General features: G+C 43.0%; 1 protein-coding gene across 3 annotated transcripts; it reads left to right on the forward strand.

Annotated features, from left to right (window-relative positions):
• Nucleotides 1-5011: 5011 nt before the first annotated feature.
• LOC110508321 (ATP-sensitive inward rectifier potassium channel 10) lies at nt 5012-17102 on the forward strand. 3 transcript variants are annotated; one of them, XM_036966507.1, is made up of 6 exons: nt 5012-5334; nt 10402-10747; nt 11665-11876; nt 11977-12108; nt 14172-14349; nt 14683-17102. In XM_036966507.1, the coding sequence occupies exons 2-6, from the start codon at nt 10402-10404 to the stop codon at nt 15084-15086; spliced, it is 1272 nt and encodes a 423-aa protein (XP_036822402.1). In that variant the 5' UTR covers nt 5012-5334; the 3' UTR covers nt 15087-17102. The 3 variants fall into 3 exon arrangements, with proteins under 3 accessions (XP_036822402.1, XP_036822401.1, XP_036822403.1); XM_036966506.1 differs by lacking the exon at nt 5012-5334 and adding an exon at nt 7730-7917; XM_036966508.1 differs by lacking the exon at nt 5012-5334 and adding an exon at nt 7746-7917 and having other exon boundaries at nt 10434-10747.
• The last annotated feature ends 4224 nt before the right edge of the window (nt 17103-21326 follow it).

A 21326-nucleotide genomic window follows, 5' to 3' on the forward strand; every position in this document is an offset into this window, starting at 1 on the left:
AGGCACAGTCAACTCAGTGTATGTAAACTTCTGACCCTCTGGAATTGTGATACAGTGAATTATAAGTGAAATAATCTGTCTGTAAACAGTTGTTGGAAAAATGACTTGTGTTGTGCACAAGTAGATGTCCTAACCGACTTGTCAAAACTATACTTTGTTAACAAGAAATTTGTGGAGGGATTGAAAAACTAGTTTTAATGACTCCAACCTAAGTGTATGTAAACTTCCGATTTCAACTGTACTAAACAAAAATTATAAACGCAAAATTGAACAATTTCAACGATTTACAGTTACAGTTCATGTAAGCAAATGAGTCAATTTAAATAATTTCATCAGGCCCTAATCTATGGATTTCACATGACTGGGCAGGGGCGGGGTGGGCCTGGGTGTGCACCCACTTCTGTGAATGCTTGCAAAACAGTCCAAACAGAGCAGGCTGGATTGACAAGTCAATGAGAGAAATACAAAATTATTATTTTGTTGTTAATTTGTTTTTAAATCTAAAGGCACAACCAGTGTCTTAAGTAATTGAACATGTTTTACTACAACCTCGAGAAAGTGACAAACTGCCAAGTTTTTGAGACCTGCACATGCTCAGTTCGTCGCGAGACGACCGTTAGACCCAATAACTTGTTTCTATGCATGAGCTTAGATAGCCAATGTTGCCATGACATCGCCTTCAAGTGTGATTGGGGATTTTTATTGGAGAAGCAGTTTTAACATATGTTCATACTGTACTGCCTTTGGCTAGAATGACAAGCTAACATTGTAAACACTACCATGTGAATACCCTCTATGCCCATGAAATAGGAAGCAATGTAACACCCATTCAAAACAGCTTTAATTTTTGAACTTTCAAACTACATTTCAATCGGATACAGGCTTTACTGAATGCACAACAAAGACAGAATGCAATATGGAATTTGTATTTACATAGATTGGGGTAGGCCTCCTCTCTGAAGAAATTATCCTTTGAGGTAGATGTGGATGACAGATAATCCCTTAGCATGGCAGCTGGAATCGAAAATTACTCACCAAGAAGTAGGGATACAGCAGAGCAAAGGTTGGATCTAAAGATTGAAGACAAGTTAATTAGATATCAAAGACATGCATGCAAAGTATAGAACAGACGTGCATTCTGCTGTCATGGAAATAATTCAATGTTTACTCATGCAAGGTGCGCTGAGCGTAGGATTAAAAACAACGTATTATGTGTTTTGTTCAAATAAGACATCTGCAAGTACATCTACCCAACAACATATTCCACAAAGCAAAAAGTATGATTAACATGAAACGCTAGCTGAGTGTTGAGCCCAATAGTACATGCCGAAATACGGCCCAATGCTAGCGTGCTGTGTGCTAGCGTTGTAACATTTGAAATGTATGATTATCAAATAACCATCAAACGACTGTAAGCGTGTTTGAGATTGGGTACTCACAAGATTGAGGTTCTTTAGCTATGTGTAGTTAGATTTGAGGGATCATTGGGCTGCGAGGATGGCCGATTGATTTGGCCTGACGTATGACGTGTAGGCAGAGAATGACCACCAGTTAGCTGACCCCCATAGTGCTGCTATCATTGGATTGTTTAGAACAGCAGCATTTCCGAGTGCATAGGCGGTGACACCGGAACCTGGCTGGTTGCTGGGCAGAGGCGAGGGAACTCCTGGGAATGGAAATGATTATGAATGACAGACTGCCATGTAAGCGCCTAAGAAGGGTAATGATTACATTGGCTGGCGAGCGTTCTTTATTAATTATGACAATTGCGGGTTAACTTTCACGGTGAACAGTTATGCGTTCCCTTGCCATACATGGCCCCCAAACCCCACAGATGGGGCACCATCCGTGAAGAACTTGAGGGAATCCGAGGACACAGGCATCTCATCAAAGAAAAAAAGAGATGCCGTTCCAGCTATTAAGCTACATAGACCAAAACCGGAGGTCTGAACGGCAGCCCTCATCCAGGATTACTCGGAACCTGGACTGAGGAAGCTAGCATTAGGAGCCATGATATAAAGGCCCGCCCTCGAGGGATGATCCGCATCACAAAGTTAAGATGTCCAGTAGAGACAATAAGTCACATTTCCTGATGGGCTGCCCATCAGTGAAGGACTACACTGATTCACAGATCTGTAACAGTTTATCTAGGGGGCGGGAGGTGCACATATTGGTTCTGTCTGGAATTATGCCTAGGAACTCAAGAGAAGTCAGGGGTCTGACAGTTTTCCCGTAACCACCAGCTTTATGAGCTTAATAGCATGATCCATGGCAGCATAATGCAGACAAAAGGCTTTGTGGGGAATGCTCTCATTAACGCTGGCTATCGGGTCCTGAGCAGGGCGTCAAAAATCGAGAATTTCCTCCCCGATTACTGACATTTTGAACTTAAAGAAAGGAGGGGAAGCAAAGGAGCCATTAAGGAACTTTTCTTGATCTTCTTATCCAACAATTGCTGCACTACCAGCAAATGGCTTATTGAGAGCGGACTGGAGATTCTGAACTTTGTGACTACCTACCTTAAAGCCCTGGAAAAGACCCGTGACCAAGTAATCTACAAAGGGGGTACCAGGATGGTACCACAGTTAGTGGCCAGGGCTTGGATGTTGACTGGAGTGGAAGTTTCTTTAGAATTTCTTTGAACCTTTCCCCTTCTAGGAGGCCTTCGGGGGGCATAACCGGCATGGGCAGACAAACTTGGGGTGAGGATCGAAGCATGAGTTGCAGATGTAGAGGAAGATGCTATTATAGAAGGTGCAGACATTCTCATTAAAATTACTGCATATGGGGGTGTTATTATGAAACTTCACCTGGTGTCCCTGGAGGTCAGACTTGACAATGAAACTTGGCGCTGGATCATGGAGGACCTCTGGAGGCTTAACTCTGAAAGCAGCTTTTAGGCACATCCCGGGGCCTACCCAGGCTGGCCACAATCTGGGCGGGTTAGGATCCTAGCAGTGTGTAAACATGGGCACTCCGGAGAAGAACATCTCAGGAATGGTTGCAGACCCCCACTGCTACTTTGGGCAGCGCAAGTGAGGCTGGAACTGATAACGGAAGCAGAGCTGCCTCCTTCGATCACTTCGAGTCATGCTTCAATAGAGCCCATGGTGTCAAGGGCACCGGGTCATTGGTCACGGCCACAAGAAGAGGGGCCTTGTTGAAGGTAGCCTCAGCGGCTGGGTGGGGAGTAGAAGAAGAAGGACCAGCATGGTCGAGGGCACTTCTGCCCTCACGTCTTGGAATCTTCCCCTTTGCTGATGAAGCCGATTTCTGGAGTCTTTTGTTGCCTCTGGGTGAACCAATGACAGGATTCCATCATCTGGGCGTTAGAGCGTTGGACTAGTAACCGAAAGGTTGCAAGTTCAAATCCCCGAGCTGACAAGGTACAAATCTGCCGTTCTGCCCCTGAACAGGCAGTTAACCCACTGTTCCTAGGCCGTCATTGAAAATAAGAATTTGTTCTTAACTGACTTGCCTAGTTAAATAAAGGTAAGATAAGATAAATAAATAAAATCTGGGAGTTGCAGAGAAGAGCACATTTGTAGCCAGTTGGAGGAACTCATGGCTGGACATGCCTTCCACCACTGTGATACCCTTATCGGCCAGAATGCCCAGAAGTTGGGCGTTTCTCTCACTCCTTCTTGGTCGTAGAGGAATCACCTGGATTGCCTGGGCGTGGGAGTAGATTGATGTAGATTGATCGTTGAAACAAAGGGGATATTTCTCCGTCTGACACGGAAAGCACTGACCATCGTTTGGAAGACTGTTGCTGTAAACAACACTAGTGAGCCCATATTATGCTTACTGAAAAGATATACAAGTGACACCCGTTCAGACCAGCCTTGCTGATTGAAGTTTCGTAAACCACATTGTGTTTTTAATCCCGTATGGCATCACAATGCTTGAAATTCTGCATTGCACTGAAAGTGTTATTTTGACCAGCTTTTTAACCTGGGGGAGTCAATTATTAGGCTTCTGTGGTAAAATAGAGCTAGATTTGAACTTTCATCGATTATTTGCTACTTTATCAGCTATTTGTTTATCTGATCAGTGGCCCTTTGTTTTCCACTTTAAGTGTGTGTTAACACTTCCCCTGGAATCTTATTCCTTCTCTGTCTTTCATTAGAGAAACGCTTGGTCACCCTCTTATTCATAAGCCAGGGCTGAGTCCCAAATAGCACACTATTTCCTATATGGTGCACTACCCTGGCCAGAAGTAATGCACTATTATATAAGGGAATAGGGTGCCATTTGGGACACACCCAAGAAAAGCAGTATTCTCCTCACGGATGTTTCTCTTCATGTGTTCCCTCCAACAGGACACCGTGTACAGACGCTCTTGGCCACATGCAATGCGGGCAGCGAATACAGAGGCATTGAGGGCATATGCTAAGGGGTATTTCACAAATGACACCCTATTCCCTATATAGTGGCCCATACAAAAAGAGTACACTTCATAGGAAATAGGGGGCCATTTGGGATCAAACAAAAAGAGAGGGGGATAAACAGCAAGATGCCCAAAAGAACAGGTGGCCATCTTCAAAGAAATTGATATAGCATACATGATTTAATGCAATTGACAACTAGAAAACTTGCCCCCCTTCCAAAATGGATGGAAACAATTCAGTGTAGTGTTAATTTCGTAGAGTTATGTTATTTATATTTGGTAAATATGACTAAGGGGTTAATAAGCACATTGGCACTGCAGATAATGCGTCCACAAAGACAGTTAACGGCCAAACTGCAACACTTCAAACCACCACAGCAAGATGCGGACTAGCTCTGGACCAGTGCGTTACGTGCGGCTAGACGATGAGTCTTAAGCATCAGCAATACGCACGTAACACCCTGGACGAGAGCCATCATCGGACATGCTCGGTAGGATAGGCCATTGACGAAGTGCTGCCAATTACAGCAATTACATGGCCAGCCGAGAATAAGAGAGAGAGAGAGAGAGAGAGAGAGAGAGAGAGAGAGAGAGAGAGATCAACTGACCACTTATAAACCCAACACAAATCTTGTCACAAATCTACGGCTTGGTTCAAGAGAAGAGCCTGAGCTATCAATGATAGTTTTGTGTATTTTATATTTTAAAGAAGGTATAGGCTATCTATTTCTAGTTGACAATCTTACTGTAGTTTCTTCCAATACACCATCCAAGTTGGATTGCAATGACTGGGTTGCATGAGCATGCGTATGATAACAATGCAGACAAGTGCACTAGACAAATGTCAAGGAGTCTTACGGTTTAGTACTGGAAGAACTTTGCCTTCTTCTGACGCACTTTTCAATTAGTTTTTAAACGCGGCTTGCAAGACACATCAAGTCAAGGTAAGTTAAACTTTTTGGGGGCAAATAAGTATCACTTCAGAGAAAGATATAAATGTATTTTGCTGATTGGCCTTTCAATTAGGCTCACTCTCCAAATAAAGATGGGGAAATATTAATAAGACGATCAACTACAGTATTACTAGCTAGGTTTCCATCCAATTGGCGACAGATTTTCTTGCAAATATTCTAAACCGTGTTTCCATCAAATTGCCTTGTTGCAGATAAAAAAAGATGTGTGATGACATGGGGCACCTAAAAACGTACCAATATTTTTGCGGTTAAAAAAATACAAGGAAATGGGTTTCCATCTCATGTTAAACTCTACAGGTCGTTTTGTCACAACAAAATTGCAATACGTAGCGAATGTGCCCACTCTGGTCTTTGCACTGGCCAACAGCTCACAGACACGGTGCGGGTGCCTACCTACAAGATGAGATTATTATGGAAAAAAGAGTCAAATCAAAAGGCCGCCAAGCATCGATCATCATGTCACCAGAATAAGACCCACATCCCCGAAAAAAATCTAATAATAATAATATATATATTAATACAAAACATGAACAAAAGTAGAGTACCAGGCCTTTACTAGTCCTGTATATAGCTGTCTGTAGCAAAAAAAAACATATTCTGCTGCAACACTATGCTATCAGATAAAAATGAAACAACAGGTATTTATTAGTTAATATTCAAGGTTGCTTAATTAAGGACTTACATCAGAGTAGCCTCCATTAATACCTCAATAAATATGAAGAGGAGATATTACATTTACATGATCAATTTCTCTAGTTTTCATTGACTACCTTTTCATTTCATAACTTGGCTCTTTTTGGATATTTTTAGTGAGGAGTCAGTGGGAGGGTTTTGCAGTTGATGAGCGACATATGACTGTTGATCAAAAGTCATGACCCTTCAACATCCTAAAAGGTGTTTATTTCAGATGTTTGTTAATGGTCCAATACACATCAACCTAATGCCTATCATTAAAAAAAAATAATCTGCTTAGTAATGTACTCTTATTTGGAGGTGATACATGACAAGGTGTGTGCCAGAGAGTTAACCAAAGAGTAGGCTAATAAGGGAAACCCATTTTCACCACAGCTTCGGGGATTCCTGCCCCATGTTACATCTCTACTGCATGGGTTGGGGTCAATTCAAATTGACGCCAATCAATTAAAGAAGTAAAATGAATTTAAGTTTTTGTAAAAAATTGCATCAATTTTCAATGATCCCTGAGTTAACCAAAACAATAGAGGAACAGAGGACAGCATATGGATTTAAAAATATATATTTTTTACATTTGATTTGATTTATTGGACAATATCAAACACAATTCAACCACAAATGTGGGTTCAGTACATTTACAATAATTGAGGATAACACAAAAAAATGTTTTACTACTTATTTCCATTGTGGTCCTGGAGCAGAGAATGGAACCTGAGGGGTTGTGGAGCTCTATGGTTTGGCCATCAGTTTGGTTATACAGAGGTTGTTGATTCTGCTCTTCACAAGTCCTCAGTGTCAGCCCTAGCTATATGGAAACACAATTTCCCTAGTATAACTTCAAGGTGAATTCCCCAGTGAAACACCGGTGTCACAGTCGAAGAGCAGCTTTAGGGTGGTCTGGATGGAATAGTGTTAGTCAATAATAACAGTAGCTAGCGATGAGAGGAACAGCTGTAAGTTAGAGCTGTATGGAACTATTCAGTATGGATCTGAAAGCACTGATCGGTGTAAACTGAGGTGGTAATTAACGTTATGTTATGACGGCTTCTTTCTATGCTGTGCAACAATGAACTACGATTGGTGTGTGTGTGTGTGTGTGAGAGAGAGAGATGGAGAGGGAGGGAGACGGCATGAGCAGTAAAGAACGAGAGCCGGGAAGAGAAAGAAAGCGAGGAAGAGAGAGATAGGGGTAGAAAGGGAGAGAGGGAATGGGGGCAACAGTGGGGGTAATAGCGTGTTTCAGTATCTACTTGTGGGGGATTACTCTACACTCTGGAATATTAACGAGGGCCTTTTGTCACAGATCTCTTTCTCTCTTTTCCTTTCACACACCAGGCACACACACACACACACACACACACACACACACACACACACACACACACGCGCACACGCACGCACGCGCACACACACACACACACACACACACACACACACACACACACACACACACACACACACACACACACACACACACACACACACACCACACACGCATGCACGCACGCGCACTCATGCACACACACACGCGCGCACACAGACAGTCGTTTTTGTCAATGGTCTCTTTTGTTCCTTTCATCTCTGACCCAAACAAAGCATTCCTGTGTACACAGGAGAGAGAGGAGAGATAGAGAGGGAGAGAGCGAGCGAGCGAGAGAAAGGGAGAGAGAGCAAGAGGGTGAGAGAGGGAGCAGGAGAGGGAAAGGAAAAGGAGAGGGAGATCAGGAAAACATGCAAAACGCCTTTGTAGTTTAGAGGGAGAAGTTTTGATTCAGTTGATCATTCTGATATTAGAGTAATAATACCGTTGTACAAAAGTAGATGTGTTGTCATGGAGATGGAATACATCCTATTGGAAAGGTATTGATTGGTTACGCTTCTTCTTTTGTTGAAGTTTTTATTAATAAGATGTTATCTTCTTGTGTACAAGTTGTAGGCCTTGAGGCTGCACATTCAGAAAAAAGGGAGGATGAGAATGAAAGAGCGTGTGTGTGAGAGAGGGAGAGAGCTGATGAAGGGGGACACGGTGAAAGTTTTCAATACTGTCATTGTAACTATGAAAGAGTTGCATAACCAGAGATGTGTAATTAACAGTAATTGCTTACGTAAAACTCTGCATTGTTGCTGAGCTATTTCAGTGTTTATTTTTTACGTCACTTAGTTGGAATTTGTGTGTATGTCGTGTGTATGTGCATTAGAACATTGCGTTTTTTTGTCAATGTGATTTTAAAAGGTCTTATTACTATACTCCTGTTGACTACAATCACTGCCTGGTAACATCAGTGACACACATTGGGGGAAATACTGTGTGTGTGTGTGTGTGTGTGTGTGTGTGTGTGTGTGTGTGTGTGTGTGTGTGTGTGTGTGTGTGTGTGTGTGTGTGTGTGTGTGTGTGTGTGTGTGTGTGCGTGTGCGTGAGAGAGAGAGAGAGAGAGAGAGAGAGAGAGAGAGAGAGAGAGAGAGAGAGAGAGACCAGCATGAGAGTTAAGAAGGGAAGACCTATAAAAGCCTCCTTCATTTTCCATCTGTAAAACCCTGATGAAGGCTATGCTACGGGCCAAAGGGTATTGGTTTTAACAATAAAGAAGAATTTATATCATTCACTGACCTCTAGGAGTTGGTGAATTCCCTTTTGAATTCAAGAAGGGACACGGCTTGAAAGGTGCAGGGCAACCAGAAAGGGAATGTTGGCCTTCCTTGTTAACTCTTATCACCATATCCTGTTTCTAGACAGAAGTTCACTCTTTGTCCACTAAAGGGCCCTCTATTTGGAATCAACAGCACAGTCACGTCTCTTTTTACTTCATCTAGATAAACTCAGTGTTTTTAACAGAGCATTGGCCTTAATTTAATCGGCCCAGTTTCCCTTTTTGTACGGCTCACAAAGTGAGTCCCTGTATCTATTGTCTGTTTTGATGCAGTAATGTTAATCTGGTCATTCTAATTCTACACCTCCTTCTTATTCCCATTTCCCTTATCAAACTATTTTATCTCTCATTTGTGTCTCTCCCACTTCTCTTTGCCATGTTCAACTTCTGGCCTACGTGCTTTGTGGAAGTAAGTGAGAGAATGACATTAGCTCGGTTTCCATCCAATTGGCGACAGATTTCCATGCGAATATTCTAAAATCCGTGTAAATATGGAGTGCAAATTGTCACACTAGAGATGCCTTTCCATCAAACTGACTTGTTGTGGATAAAAGTCGTTGCGTGATGACACAGTGCACATAAAAGTAACTTTTGCAGTTAAATTGCGAGTGAATAAAAAAGATATAGTAACAAAACATACAAGTTAAATGGGTTTCCATCGTATTTTCAATGGCTTCGTCACAAAACAATTTGCGTTTCATAGCAAATGTGCCCACCCTGGTATTGGTTCATGTGCTCTAGTCAACAGCTTTGCAGATACAGTACGAGTATAGACTACATGATGAGATTATTATGGACAAAAGTGCAAGAATATGTTTATTTGTCAAATGGCAACCAAGCATCGATTATCATGTCGCTAGAAAAAGACCTTCGATATTTATTGGAAAGGAGCATCAAGCTCATCACCTGGCACTTTCACCACCCTGTGAAGTTCATTGTAACTTATTCCATCTGTAGCCTAATAAACTGCACGTCTTCCTGAGTCTTAGTGGGAGGACCACACACCATATCATCGCGACTCCAAGTTTACTTCGATATGATGGTTATTATATCAATATTTGCACATCAAAAAAGGGTGTGGTATGACTTTACTCGCACACAAACTGTGGATGGAAACGTTGTTACTCTGTAGGACTTTTTGCCTTTGTCCCAAATGACACCCTATTAACTATATAGTGTATTACTTTTGACAAGAGCTCATAGGGCCCTGGTCAAAATTAGTGAGGGAATAGGTTGCCATTTGGGACACACAGTGTGTGGAATCTGCATGTGCTTGTTTGGTCCCTCTTCATGTTGTGTTTGTGTCTTCATCTGTTCTGCAATCTTCCAGCAAAAGATGCATATATTTTTTTGAAACTTTAAGGCTACAGTGCAGTACTTTCGCATTACAATAGTAATGCGAAAGTGCAGTAATGCATTTTATAGTCCTACATTGCCATTTTGAGACTCAACTCTGACAACTGGTTTTGATGTTTGTCGATCAAAGATCGAGTGACTTTCTAAATGTTAATTAATTGCAATGCTCTTTTGTTGCTCTTGTGTGGTTTGAGAATATAATCTTAATAGCACTGGTTAACTGGTTAACATCTGTACTGCAGGATGTCTAAACTTTATTTACAGTTATTATTTCATGCCCTGTTACTGTGCCAAAGACGTCACCTAATCAGTCTCTCCTTCATTCCTGTTGCGTTGACAGATGACATCTGCCACGCCCCCTTCCTCCCGAAGCTGCTCCCCTCAAAAGGTGTGTCACTCGCAGACGCAGACAGACGTTCTAAAGCCCCTATTGGGCGCCGGGAGCCCCGGCGGGGGCGGGACCTTGAGGAGGCGGAGACGTGTTCTGTCTAAGGATGGGCGGAGTAACGTACGCATCGAACACATCAGCGGGCGGTCGGCCTTGTACATGCGTGACCTCTGGACGACGTTCCTGGATATGCAGTGGCGGTGGAAGTTCTTTCTCTTCACCCTTACCTTCACGGGGACGTGGTTCCTGTTCGGGGTTCTGTGGTACCTGGTGGCATTAGTGCATGGAGATCTGCTGGGTGAGAGAGTGGAGAGAATGGAGACATTTTAAAATCCTCAGTACTACAGTACAATTCGCTGTCCCACTGTCGTTTTAGATCAGTACAACTAAACAAAACCCACCAACTCAGTTTTGTGTAACGTACATTGGCTGTCCAAAATGGCACCTTACTTCCTATATAGTTAGTGCACTACTTCTGACCAGAGCCCCTTTCCCAATCTCTCCTCTCACTCTCTGGCCTTTTCTTGTTTGGGCAAAAGTCCGTCCTCTGTCTATTCTCGTACGTCCTCTCTCCTCCGTGACCCAAAAACCAATAAGTGGTCGAGGAGTGTGTCAATTCTTTAGTAGGCAAGGTTAAGATGGTCCTCCCCTCCTCGATAGCCTCCTAAGTGGCGAGGAAGCACGAGTGTATCCTACAGCAGAATAGTTTTTATGTCTTCCACACCCCCTTTGAATCAGCTGTTGTATTGTCGAAGGAGAAAAGCATGCACATATTTAAAAACGATATGCTACTTATACCTTTATATCAACAAAATGGTTTTCACAACTAACTTAATTTGCTTTTATCACTTTACACATGTATTTTGGGATCCACCCCTGTAAATGCCCCGCGAGTGGAGAAGGACCTTCTCATTTCATACAAGCGCATTTTCGTCCACGTTCACTCTCCTCATCGCCTCTCTTCGATTACCTTTGACCATTTTCCAAAGGAGGCCAGAGAGGACAGAGAGAGGAGTTGCAGGATGCAGGAGTTGAGCAAATCTAATTGAGAAAAGGCCTCTGTCCTCTCTCTCTTTCTTCCTCTCAATCTCCCTTTGCTCTCTCTCGTCTCCCTCACTCTTTCCTTCTCCTCTCTTTCTCTGTCCTCTCTCCTCTCTCTTTCTCACTTTCTCTCCTCTCTCTGTCTCCCTCTCTCTCTCTTCTGGGCCCTCTCAGAGTTCAACCCACCGTCGAACCACACCCCGTGTGTGCTGCAGATGCAGACGCTGACTGGTGCATTCTTGTTCTCGCTGGAGTCCCAGACCACCATTGGCTACGGCTTCCGTTGCATCACAGAGGAATGTCCAGCTGCCATCATCCTCCTGATCCTGCAACTCGTCATCACCATGGTGCTGGAGATCTTCATCACCGGAACCTTCCTCGCCAAGGTAGAGTATGGCTTACTGAGCACTGCAATTGAGGACAAAACACACAGTGCCAATGAACGGTTAAAACTCAAGATACAATAGACTTTACTGCTTTCCTCAGGTGGCTCGGCCAAAGAAGCGAGGTGAGACGGTGAAGTTTAGCCAGCACGCCGTGGTGTCCAGTCACGAAGGCCGACCCTGCCTCATGATCCGAGTGGCCAACATGCGGAAGAGCCTGCTGCTGGGGTGCCAGGTAACTGCTCAACTGTGTGTGTGTGTGTGTGTGTGTGTGTGTGTGTGTGTGTGTGTGTGTGTGTGTGTGTGTGTGTGTGTGTGTGTGTGTGTGTGTGTGCTTGTGTGTGTGCGTGCGTGTGCGTGTGCGTGTGGGTGTGGGTTCATCAGCAAGTGTAAAGTACACTGAACAAAAAAATGAATGCAACATGTAATATATATATTTTTTACTTACTGAGTTATAGTTCTTATTAGGAAATCAGTCAATTGAAATACATTAATTTGGCACTAATCTATGGATTTCACATGATTGGGAATACATACAGTATATGCATCTGTTGGTCACATATACCTTAGAGAAAGGGTAGGGGCGTGGATCAGAAAACCAGCGCAATAAATCTCCTTCACATAGAGTTGATCAGGCTGTTGATTGTGGCCTGTGGAATGTTGTCCCACTCCTCTTAAAAGTTGCTGGATATTGGTGGGAACTGGAACTGTCGTACATATTGATCCAGAGCATCCCAAACATGCTCAATGGGTGACATGTCTGGTGAGTATGCAGGCCATGGAACAACTGTGGCACTTTCAGCTTCCAGGAAGTGTGTACAGATCCTTGCGACATGGTGCATGATGATGATGAAACATGAGGTGATGGCGGCGGACGAATGGCACAACAATGGGCCTTACGATCTCGTCATGGTATCTCTGTGTATTCAAATTTCCATCGGTAAAATGCAATTCTGTTCGTTGGCCGTAACTTTTGCCTGCCCATAACATAACCCCACCACCACCATGGGACACTCTGTTAACAACGTTGGCATCAACAAACCGTTTGCCCAAATGACGCCATACCTGCTGCCTGTCGTCTGCCCAGTACAGTTCAAACCTGGATTCATCCATGAAGAGCACACTTCCCCAGCGTGCCAGTGGCCATCAAAGGTGAGCTTTTGTCCACTGAGGTTGGTTACGACGCCGAACTGCAGTCAGGTCAAGACCCTGGTGAGGATGACGAGCAAGCAGACGAGCTTCCCTGAAATGGTTTCTGACAGTTTGTGCAGAAATTCTTTGCTTGTGCAAACCCACAGTTTCATCAGCTGTCCAGGTCACTGTTCTCAGATGATACCGCAGGTGAACAAGCCAGATGTGGAGGTCCTGGGCTGGCGTTGTTACACGTGGTCTGCGGTTGTGAGGCTGGTTGGAAGTGCAGTATTGCCAAATTCTCTAAAATGATATTGGAGGTGGCTTACGGTAGAGAAATGACATTCTCTGGCAACAGCTCCTGCAGTCAGCATGCCAATTGCATGCTCCCTCAAAACATTGAGACCTCTGTGTCATTGTGTTGTGTGACAAAACTGCACATTTTAGAGTGGCCTTTTATTGTCCCCAGCACAAGGTACACCTGTGTAATGATCATGCTGTTTAAACAGCTTCTTGCTACGCCACACCTGTCAGGTGTATGGATTATCTTGGCAAAGGATCTATCCCACTTAGCTTTCTCTTTTACAACCTGGCTGTATAGTGAAGAAGAAGAAAAATATGAGCAGAGTTGATCCTCTCTAAAAATCAAACGTGACGGGCTGTTGTCCCCTTAGTGCAGGGGTTTTCAAACGTTTTAACGTCAAGCACCCCAAATATTATGAGCCCCTTGGTGAGGACATGAGTCTGAGAGAAAATTGTGCAGTTTTAAAGCAAATGTCCTACTATTCTACACATACAGTATATGCTATCTGAGCAGGGCCTGCTCTAGCCTTTTGGGGCTAGAGTTTTGTTTGGGGGCCTTTGCACCCTGCCGCCGGAAATAATAATAATATTAGTTGGGGCCCCCTGGAGGTCAGGGCCCCAGGGCAGAGTGAGACACGAAAATGAAAGGTTATTTGTATACTGATCAAAAAACATGTTCTGTAGGTATTATAAGGTATTATAAAAAACTACATTTAATTTAGTGTAAAAGAAATAAGAAGAAAATGCTTTTTGTTTATTTATAAACATTTTCCACGGACCCCCTGGCACCCCCTTGTGGAACCCCGGGCGTCCGCAGACCTCAGTTTGAAAACACCTGCCCTAGGGATTGTGTGCGCCCCCTAGGTGACGGGGAAGCTGCTGCAGACATCTCATACTAAGGAGGGGGAGACGGTGCGTCTGGACCAGAGGAACGTTCCCTTCCAGGTGGACACGTCCAGCGACAGCCCCTTCCTCATCCTCCCCCTCACATTTTACCACATCATAGACGACAACAGCCCGCTCAGGGCCTGGGCCGCCAAGGGTACGCCTGGTTATTACTGTGGGAATGGATCTGTGTGTGGGAATGGATCTGTTTGTGCATCCCAAATGGCACCCTATACCCTATATAGTGCACTACTTTTGAACAGGGCCCTATGGGCTCTGGTCAAAAGCAGTGCACTGTATAAGGGATAGAGTGTCATTTGGGACCAGCCTAGAACTACAGGAATGGATCTGTGTGTTTGTGTGTGTGTCAGGGCCTTTAATTTGAGATATTTGTGTCTCCCCCTCTCTCTCTCTCTCTCTCTCTCTCTCTCTCTCGCTCTCACTCTCTCTCGCTCTCACTCTCTCTCGCTCTCTCGCTCTCTCTCCTCAGGCGGGGGATGGACAGATCCTGAGCTGGCGGACTTTGAGCTGCTGGTTATCATGAGTGCCACGGTAGAGCCCACCTCAGCCACCTGCCAGGTGCGTACCTCCTACCTGCCTGACGAGATCCTGTGGGGGTATGAGTTCCCCCCTGTGGTCTCCCTCTCCCCCTCAGGGAAGTACGTGGCCGACTTTGCCTTCTTCGACAAAGTGGCCAAAACCAAGACCACGCCCCTCTTCAAAACATCCCGCCCACAGAGCTACCATGGCAACGGAGGAGGAGGAGGAGGGGGGGTGGAGGGGACTGACCCGGAGAAGATCCGATTGGAGCAGAGCTACAGGGAGAGAGGAGAGGAAGGGAGAGGGAGGGTCAGAGACAGTAGCCCTCTCAGTGTCCGCATCAGCAATGTCTGAGAGCCTACACACTGAGACGCATACACCAGACCTGGGTTCAAATACTATTGGAAATCATTTCAAATACTTTTGTCCGTGCGTGATTGAGCTTTGCCTGGCTTAATGGATCCAATAGAATAGTCCGGAAACCGCTAACCCTGCCCATCTGGCACTTCAGTAAGACTAAAGCAAACTCAAACTATTTGAAAGATGTAAATAGTATATGAACCTATGTATAGCATACACTGGATTCTAAGCAGGGTCTGTTACAGTTTACTACAAATATTGAAATGATAAATTCATTGCTTGTTGTTTATTTACATTAAATTGGTACATATAGAAATATTGAGGGGCAAAGTGTGTTATGGCTGGAGAGGGGGAAGTCCCTAGAAAGGCTTTGAATGCTTAGCGTGGATCGCAAATGGCACCCTACTCCCTTTATATCCCCTACGGGCCCTGGTCAAAAGTAGTGCACTACATAGGGAATAGGGTGCCATTTGGGATTCAGACTTTGTACTGATGCTTCTCTGCCAACGTACTGGACACCCGTCCATAAATACACTGTAAAAACATACAAATATGTAACATTTTAGAATGTCTTGTGATTTTGTTATTTGTTATTGGTACGTGCCAATGTACTGTAGAATATGCTAGCTTAAAGCACTTTGGTGAAATGATAACACAAATGTATCAATACAAAAAAGAATGTAGACCTGTTGTGGACTTTGACTGGATATGAAGAAGACGAGAGAAGATGATTTTAAGGTGCTGTGTATAGTCGTCAGTATGCCTTTTCTGCACAGATATATCTGTTATTGTTGATACAGAGGACTGCAGTTAGCACTTTATTAAGTACCTTTGCACCTTAGGAGCGTTTGTAGCACTTAATATTACTGGAATGTATATAGATTTGTGCTTGTAACCCAACTAAAAGCACTTTAACACTGGATGAAATGTTTGAATGATGCTTTCTATTCATATTTTATGATTGGGATTTGAACAATTACGATTTTGTCCATTTTCCTCTCTTCAGTCAGTTTACCATGCGTTGTTTCTGTGGCATATTGATAGAAAATAATATTTTTGTAAATAATCACAAACAGCCATTTAGAAGGTTCACCGCTAATAGCAGGATACGTTCTGGGCCTATTCTAGACACCAGATTGCCTTTACATAGAGTCTAAAAACACTCCATTCCCTATAGTGCACTACTTTTCACCTTTGATTAAGGCCCACAGGGCTCTGGTCAAAAGTAGTGCACTATATATGGAATAGGGTGCCATTTGGGATGCACACCCAGGGACTCACATGAGTACAGGCTTCTATTTCTTCCTCTGGTGGTAACCATGGCTTCATGTGTAAAGTAGGCTTCGGGGAAATTTGGGCGGGGTAACTTAAGTTGAGAGAGGTGTGTCAAGACCTAATCATGGCTTTAGATTAGAACATTAACCCTTGCCTTAATTTGGTTTACAGGAGAGAATGTACACGGACTGTTGGTATTGCTGAGGTGTTTTGAGAGGAAGCAAAAGTGATTATTGTGATTATGGTGTCCATGATTAGACTTGGGTTCAAATGCAATTGGCCTTGATTGAGCTTGCCTGGCACAAAGGAACCAATCGAATAGTCACAAAACTGCAAACTCCACCCAGACTCTGGCAGTCTAGACAGACTGAAGCAAATGCTAAGGGAAAGGTTTCCCAGACAAAGATGAATCCTAGTCTGAGACTAAAAAAACATTTTTAATGGAGAGATTCTCCATTGAAAGTGCTTCTTAGTCCATGACAAGGCTTAATCTGTGTCATGGAAACTGGTCAGAAAAGTAAATATTTGAAGCCAGGTCTGATCAATCATGATTTTGCCATTGTGATCTCTCAGAGGCCTTGAAGCCTGAGTGCTTTGTTGATATGAACTATTAACTGTGGGAGAGGTTTGATATTTTGTCTTCAACTTGTCTAGGTTTTTCACTGGAAAACTTGAATGTTGTCTTCTAGATCTTTAACAGCATAAGCTAATTTGAAATAAAGAATTATCAAAGTATAGAGCAGTCATTTTTTAAGATTCATTTAAAATATTACACTGAATCCCCTATTTGTGTGTCAGTAATTTGGTAGGGGCTGCCCTACTGGAAATGTACATGTTGAAAATACTATAATTACACAATAACAAATCTCATTGTAACACAACTTGGCTTGTAACATGAAAATGCATTCTACCCTGTCTTTTCTTTCAGAAACACTTGCGTTTGGTGCTCATTTTCTGTTCCTAAGTACATTTAAAATGTATTGGAAACAGGTTATCAAATCATTTCGCATTCCACAGAACATGTTAGAATTGCAAACAGAATGTGTTAATCTTGTGTGAAATTTCCGGTCATGGATGTAAAAAGCTCGTGGAGGAAGAGGAAGTAACTTCAAGGCAAAAGTTTTTGAATATACTCTAGATTTAAACATATTTTGAAGCTGTACATGTCGGATTACGAAGACTCAAATTAAACAAAAACATAAACAATTGAGTAATATAGCAATTTTGGATTGTGATACTTTAATGTAGCCTCTTACTTGTGAGAAAAAGTTAACAAAGTGTTAGTTAGGCTACAGGAAAAGTCAGTAACAGGAAACTGCGCCACAAGGTCATTTGAAGGATGGAAACTTCTCACTACCAGAAAGTCACACCACAGACCGCTATGCATAGCTCAACTCATTTTTGGACATGTCTGTCAGTCGACCACAAATACGTGGGCTGAAAAACCTGACACACTCTCTGTGCATCAAAGTGATCTACGCTTTTAGGCAGATTAGTTTTCCTTCATGGATTTCTACTTCATAAAGTTGCTGAAAAGCAATGTTTTCTGAAACGGAATAGTTGAAATCGTGTGCATCATATCCTTGTTCTTTATTGCCAAGGTACTTCTGTATTAGTTGTTAACAAAGGCAGCTCTATGATGCTCTAAAGGCAGCTCTAGGATGTTCTAAAGGGAGCTCTAGGATGCTCTAAAGGCAGTTCTAGGATGCTCTAAAGGCAGTTCTAGGATGTTCTAAAGGGAGCTCTAGGATGCTCTAAAGGCAGCTCTAGGATGCTCTAAAGGCAGCTCTAGGATGCTCTAAAGGCAGCTCTAGGGTGCTCTAAAGGCAGCTCTAGGGTGCTCTAAAGGCAGCTCTAGGATGCTCTAAAGGCAGCTCTAGGATGCTCTAAAGGCAGCTCTAGGATTCTCTAAAGGCATCTAACCTTTTTGATCAGTTCATCTTTAAACCATTTTGCAAATGGGTCTTTCTATAAATAATGGGTGACATTGGGTTAAACATTTCAACATGATTTGAAACAAACATTTCATAGATGTTTATGCAGTGTACATAGAGGAATAAAAGTGAATTCTGTATATGCAAATTGCTCTTAACTCCAGCTATACAACACCATAGGTCTACTGTGGGACTTTACATCCTTCAAGCAGGGTTCATACAGACATTGTCAAATTCAAGGACTTTCAGGGACTTTTTCAAGCACTTAATTGTAATTTTCACAGACCTCAATTTTATGCAATTGTTTAATTTATATATATGGACAAACTATATAGGACACACTTCCCCCCCAAAAAGTATGCAAAAGTGTAAATAAAAAGTAGGCCATTACCACTTTAAGAATAATAACTTTTTTAGACCTTGATATTCTAATTATTATTACATTCTAAAATATGTGAGAATAATGTGGAAATAGCCTGACCAAATAGATGGGATTCATGCATGGCGATTTTTCTTGACGCAGCTATATGGGCGACGCAGGCACACAATTAACGCGTGAATAGCGGTAGCATTAATCTCACCAGCGTTGTTTTATTAATGAGAAAGTGACCAAAAAGCAGGTTTCTTGGTTAAGGATTTGTTTGGAAAGCCAAGTTGAAGCCAACATTAGATGTGGTCGTTCCTCATAATAACCACACGTGGTTTCACCTCAACAAAGTAGCGTAATTATTATATATCTTTTTATTTAACCTTTACTTCACTAGGCAAGTCAGTTAAGAACAAATTGTTATTCACAATTACGCCTACCAAAAGGCAAAAGGCCTCACATGGGGGATGGGATAAAAAAATATATATATATAGGTATAGGACAAAACACACATCACGACAAGAGAGACACCACAACACTACGTAAAGAGAGACCTAAGACAACAACACAGCAAATCAAATCAAATCCAAGTTTACTTGTCACGTGTGCCGAATACAACAGGTACAGTACAATACAACCTTACAGTGAAATGCTTTTTCAGGCTCTAACCAATAGTGCAAAAAAAGTATTAGGTGAACAATAGGTAGGTAAAGAAATAAAACAACAGTAAAAAGACAGGCTATATACAGTAGAGAGGCTATAACAGTATCGAGGCTACATACAGACACTGGTTAGTCAGGCTGATTAAGGTACTATGGACATGTAGATATGGTTAAAGTGACTATGCATATATGATGAACAGAGAGTAGCAGTAGCGTAAAAAAGGGGTTGGCGGGTGGAGGGCGGGACACAATGCAGATAGCCAGGTTAGCCAATGTGTGGGAGCAGTGGTTGGTCGGCCCAATTGAGGTAGTACGTACATGAGTGTATAGTTATAGTGACTATGCATATATGATAAACAGAGAGTAGCAGCAGCGTAAAAAGAGGGGTTGCGGGGGGGGGGGGGGGGGGGGGGGGGGGTTTGGGGGGGCTCACAATGCAAATAGTCCGGCAGCAACACATGACAACACAGCATGGTAACAACACATGACAACATGAGTGATGAACTTGCTGTCTCTGCCTGGCCAGCTCCTCTCTCTCCACTGGGTTTCTCTGCCTCTGACAATATTACGGGGGCTGAGTCACTGGCTTACTAGTGCTCTTCCATGCTGTCCCTAGGCGGGGTGCGTCACGTGCCAGGCTTTTTTTTCTCTATACTTGACTTGATTGGGTTGAGTCATTGACGTGATCTTCCTGTCCGGTTTTGCGCCCTCTCAGGCTCATGCGAAGGAGGAGATCTTCATGGCCTAAACTCAGCCTTGTCTCAGGGTAGTAAGTTGGTGGTCTGTTGATATCCCTCTAGTGGTGGGGTTATATCTTGCCTGGTTGGGCCACAGTGTCACCAGACCCTCCCTGTCTCAGCCTCCAGTATCTATGCTGCAATAGTCTATGTGCTGGGGGGCTGGGGTCAGTCTGTCCTAACTGGTGAAATTCTCCTGTCTTATCTGGTGTCCTGTGTGAATTTAAGTAAACATTACACTCACAAAAGTTCCAAAATAATTAAGACATGTCAAATGTCATATTATGTCTGTATAAAGTGTTGTAATGATGTGAAAATAGTTCAACTACAAAAGGGAAAATAAATAAACATAAAAATAGGTTGTATTTACAATGGTGTTTGTTCTTCACTGGTTGCCCCTTTCCTGTGGCAACAGGTCACACATCTTGCTGCTGTGACTGCACACTGTGGAATTTCACCCAATATGCGTTTATCAAAAGTGGATTTGTTTTCTAATTCATATTGGGTCTGTGTAATCTGAGGGAAATATGTGTACATTTGGCAGGTTAGGAAGTGCAGCTCAGTTTCCACTTCATTTTGTGGGCAGTCTGCACATAGCCTGTCTTCTCTTGAGAGGCTGGTCTGCCTTTCGGCAGCCTTTCTCAATAGCAAGGCTATGCTCACTGAGTCTGTACATAGTCAAAGATTTCATTAATTTTGGGTCAGTCACAGTGGTCAGGTATTCTGCAACTGTGTACTCCCTGATAATGGCTAAATAGCATTCTAGTTCGCTCAGTTTTTTTTGTAAATTCTTTCCAATGTATCAACTGATTATATTTTTGTTTTCTCATGATTTGGTTGGGTCTAATTGTATTGCTGTCCTGGGGCTCTGTGGGGTCTGTTTGTGTTTGTGAACAGGACCAGCTTGCTTATGAGGCTTTTCTCCAAATTAATTTCTCTGTAGGTGATGGTTTTGTTATGGAAGTTTTGGGAATCGCTTCCTTTTAGGTGTTTGTGGAATTTAACGGCTCTTTTCTGGATTTTGATAATTAGCGGGTATCGGCCTAATTTTGCTTTGCATGAGATATTTGGTGTTTTACATTGTGCACTGAGAATTTTTTTGCAGAATTCTGCATGCAGTCTCAATTTGGTGTTTGTCCCATTTTGTGAATACTTGGTTGGTTTGCGGACCCCGGACCTCACAACCATGAAGGGCAATGGATTCTATAACTGATTCAAGTATTTTTAGCCAGATCCTAATTGGTATGTCGAATTGTATG

The sequence above is a fragment of the Oncorhynchus mykiss genome, chromosome 28 (assembly GCF_013265735.2).
Source record: "Oncorhynchus mykiss isolate Arlee chromosome 28, USDA_OmykA_1.1, whole genome shotgun sequence".
Lineage (NCBI taxonomy): Eukaryota > Metazoa > Chordata > Actinopteri > Salmoniformes > Salmonidae > Oncorhynchus > Oncorhynchus mykiss.

Bases quoted from the DNA above. Each gene is read 5' to 3' on its own strand.
- LOC110508321 (XM_036966506.1), top strand. From the start codon at position 7,879: ATGTGTTGTCATGGAGATGGAATACATCCTATTGGAAAG. The intron at 10,748-11,664 runs GTGAGAGAGTGG...GGGCCCTCTCAG, and splicing joins AGTGCATGGAGATCTGCTGG to AGTTCAACCCACCGTCGAAC. The intron at 11,877-11,976 runs GTAGAGTATGGC...TGCTTTCCTCAG, and splicing joins CCGGAACCTTCCTCGCCAAG to GTGGCTCGGCCAAAGAAGCG.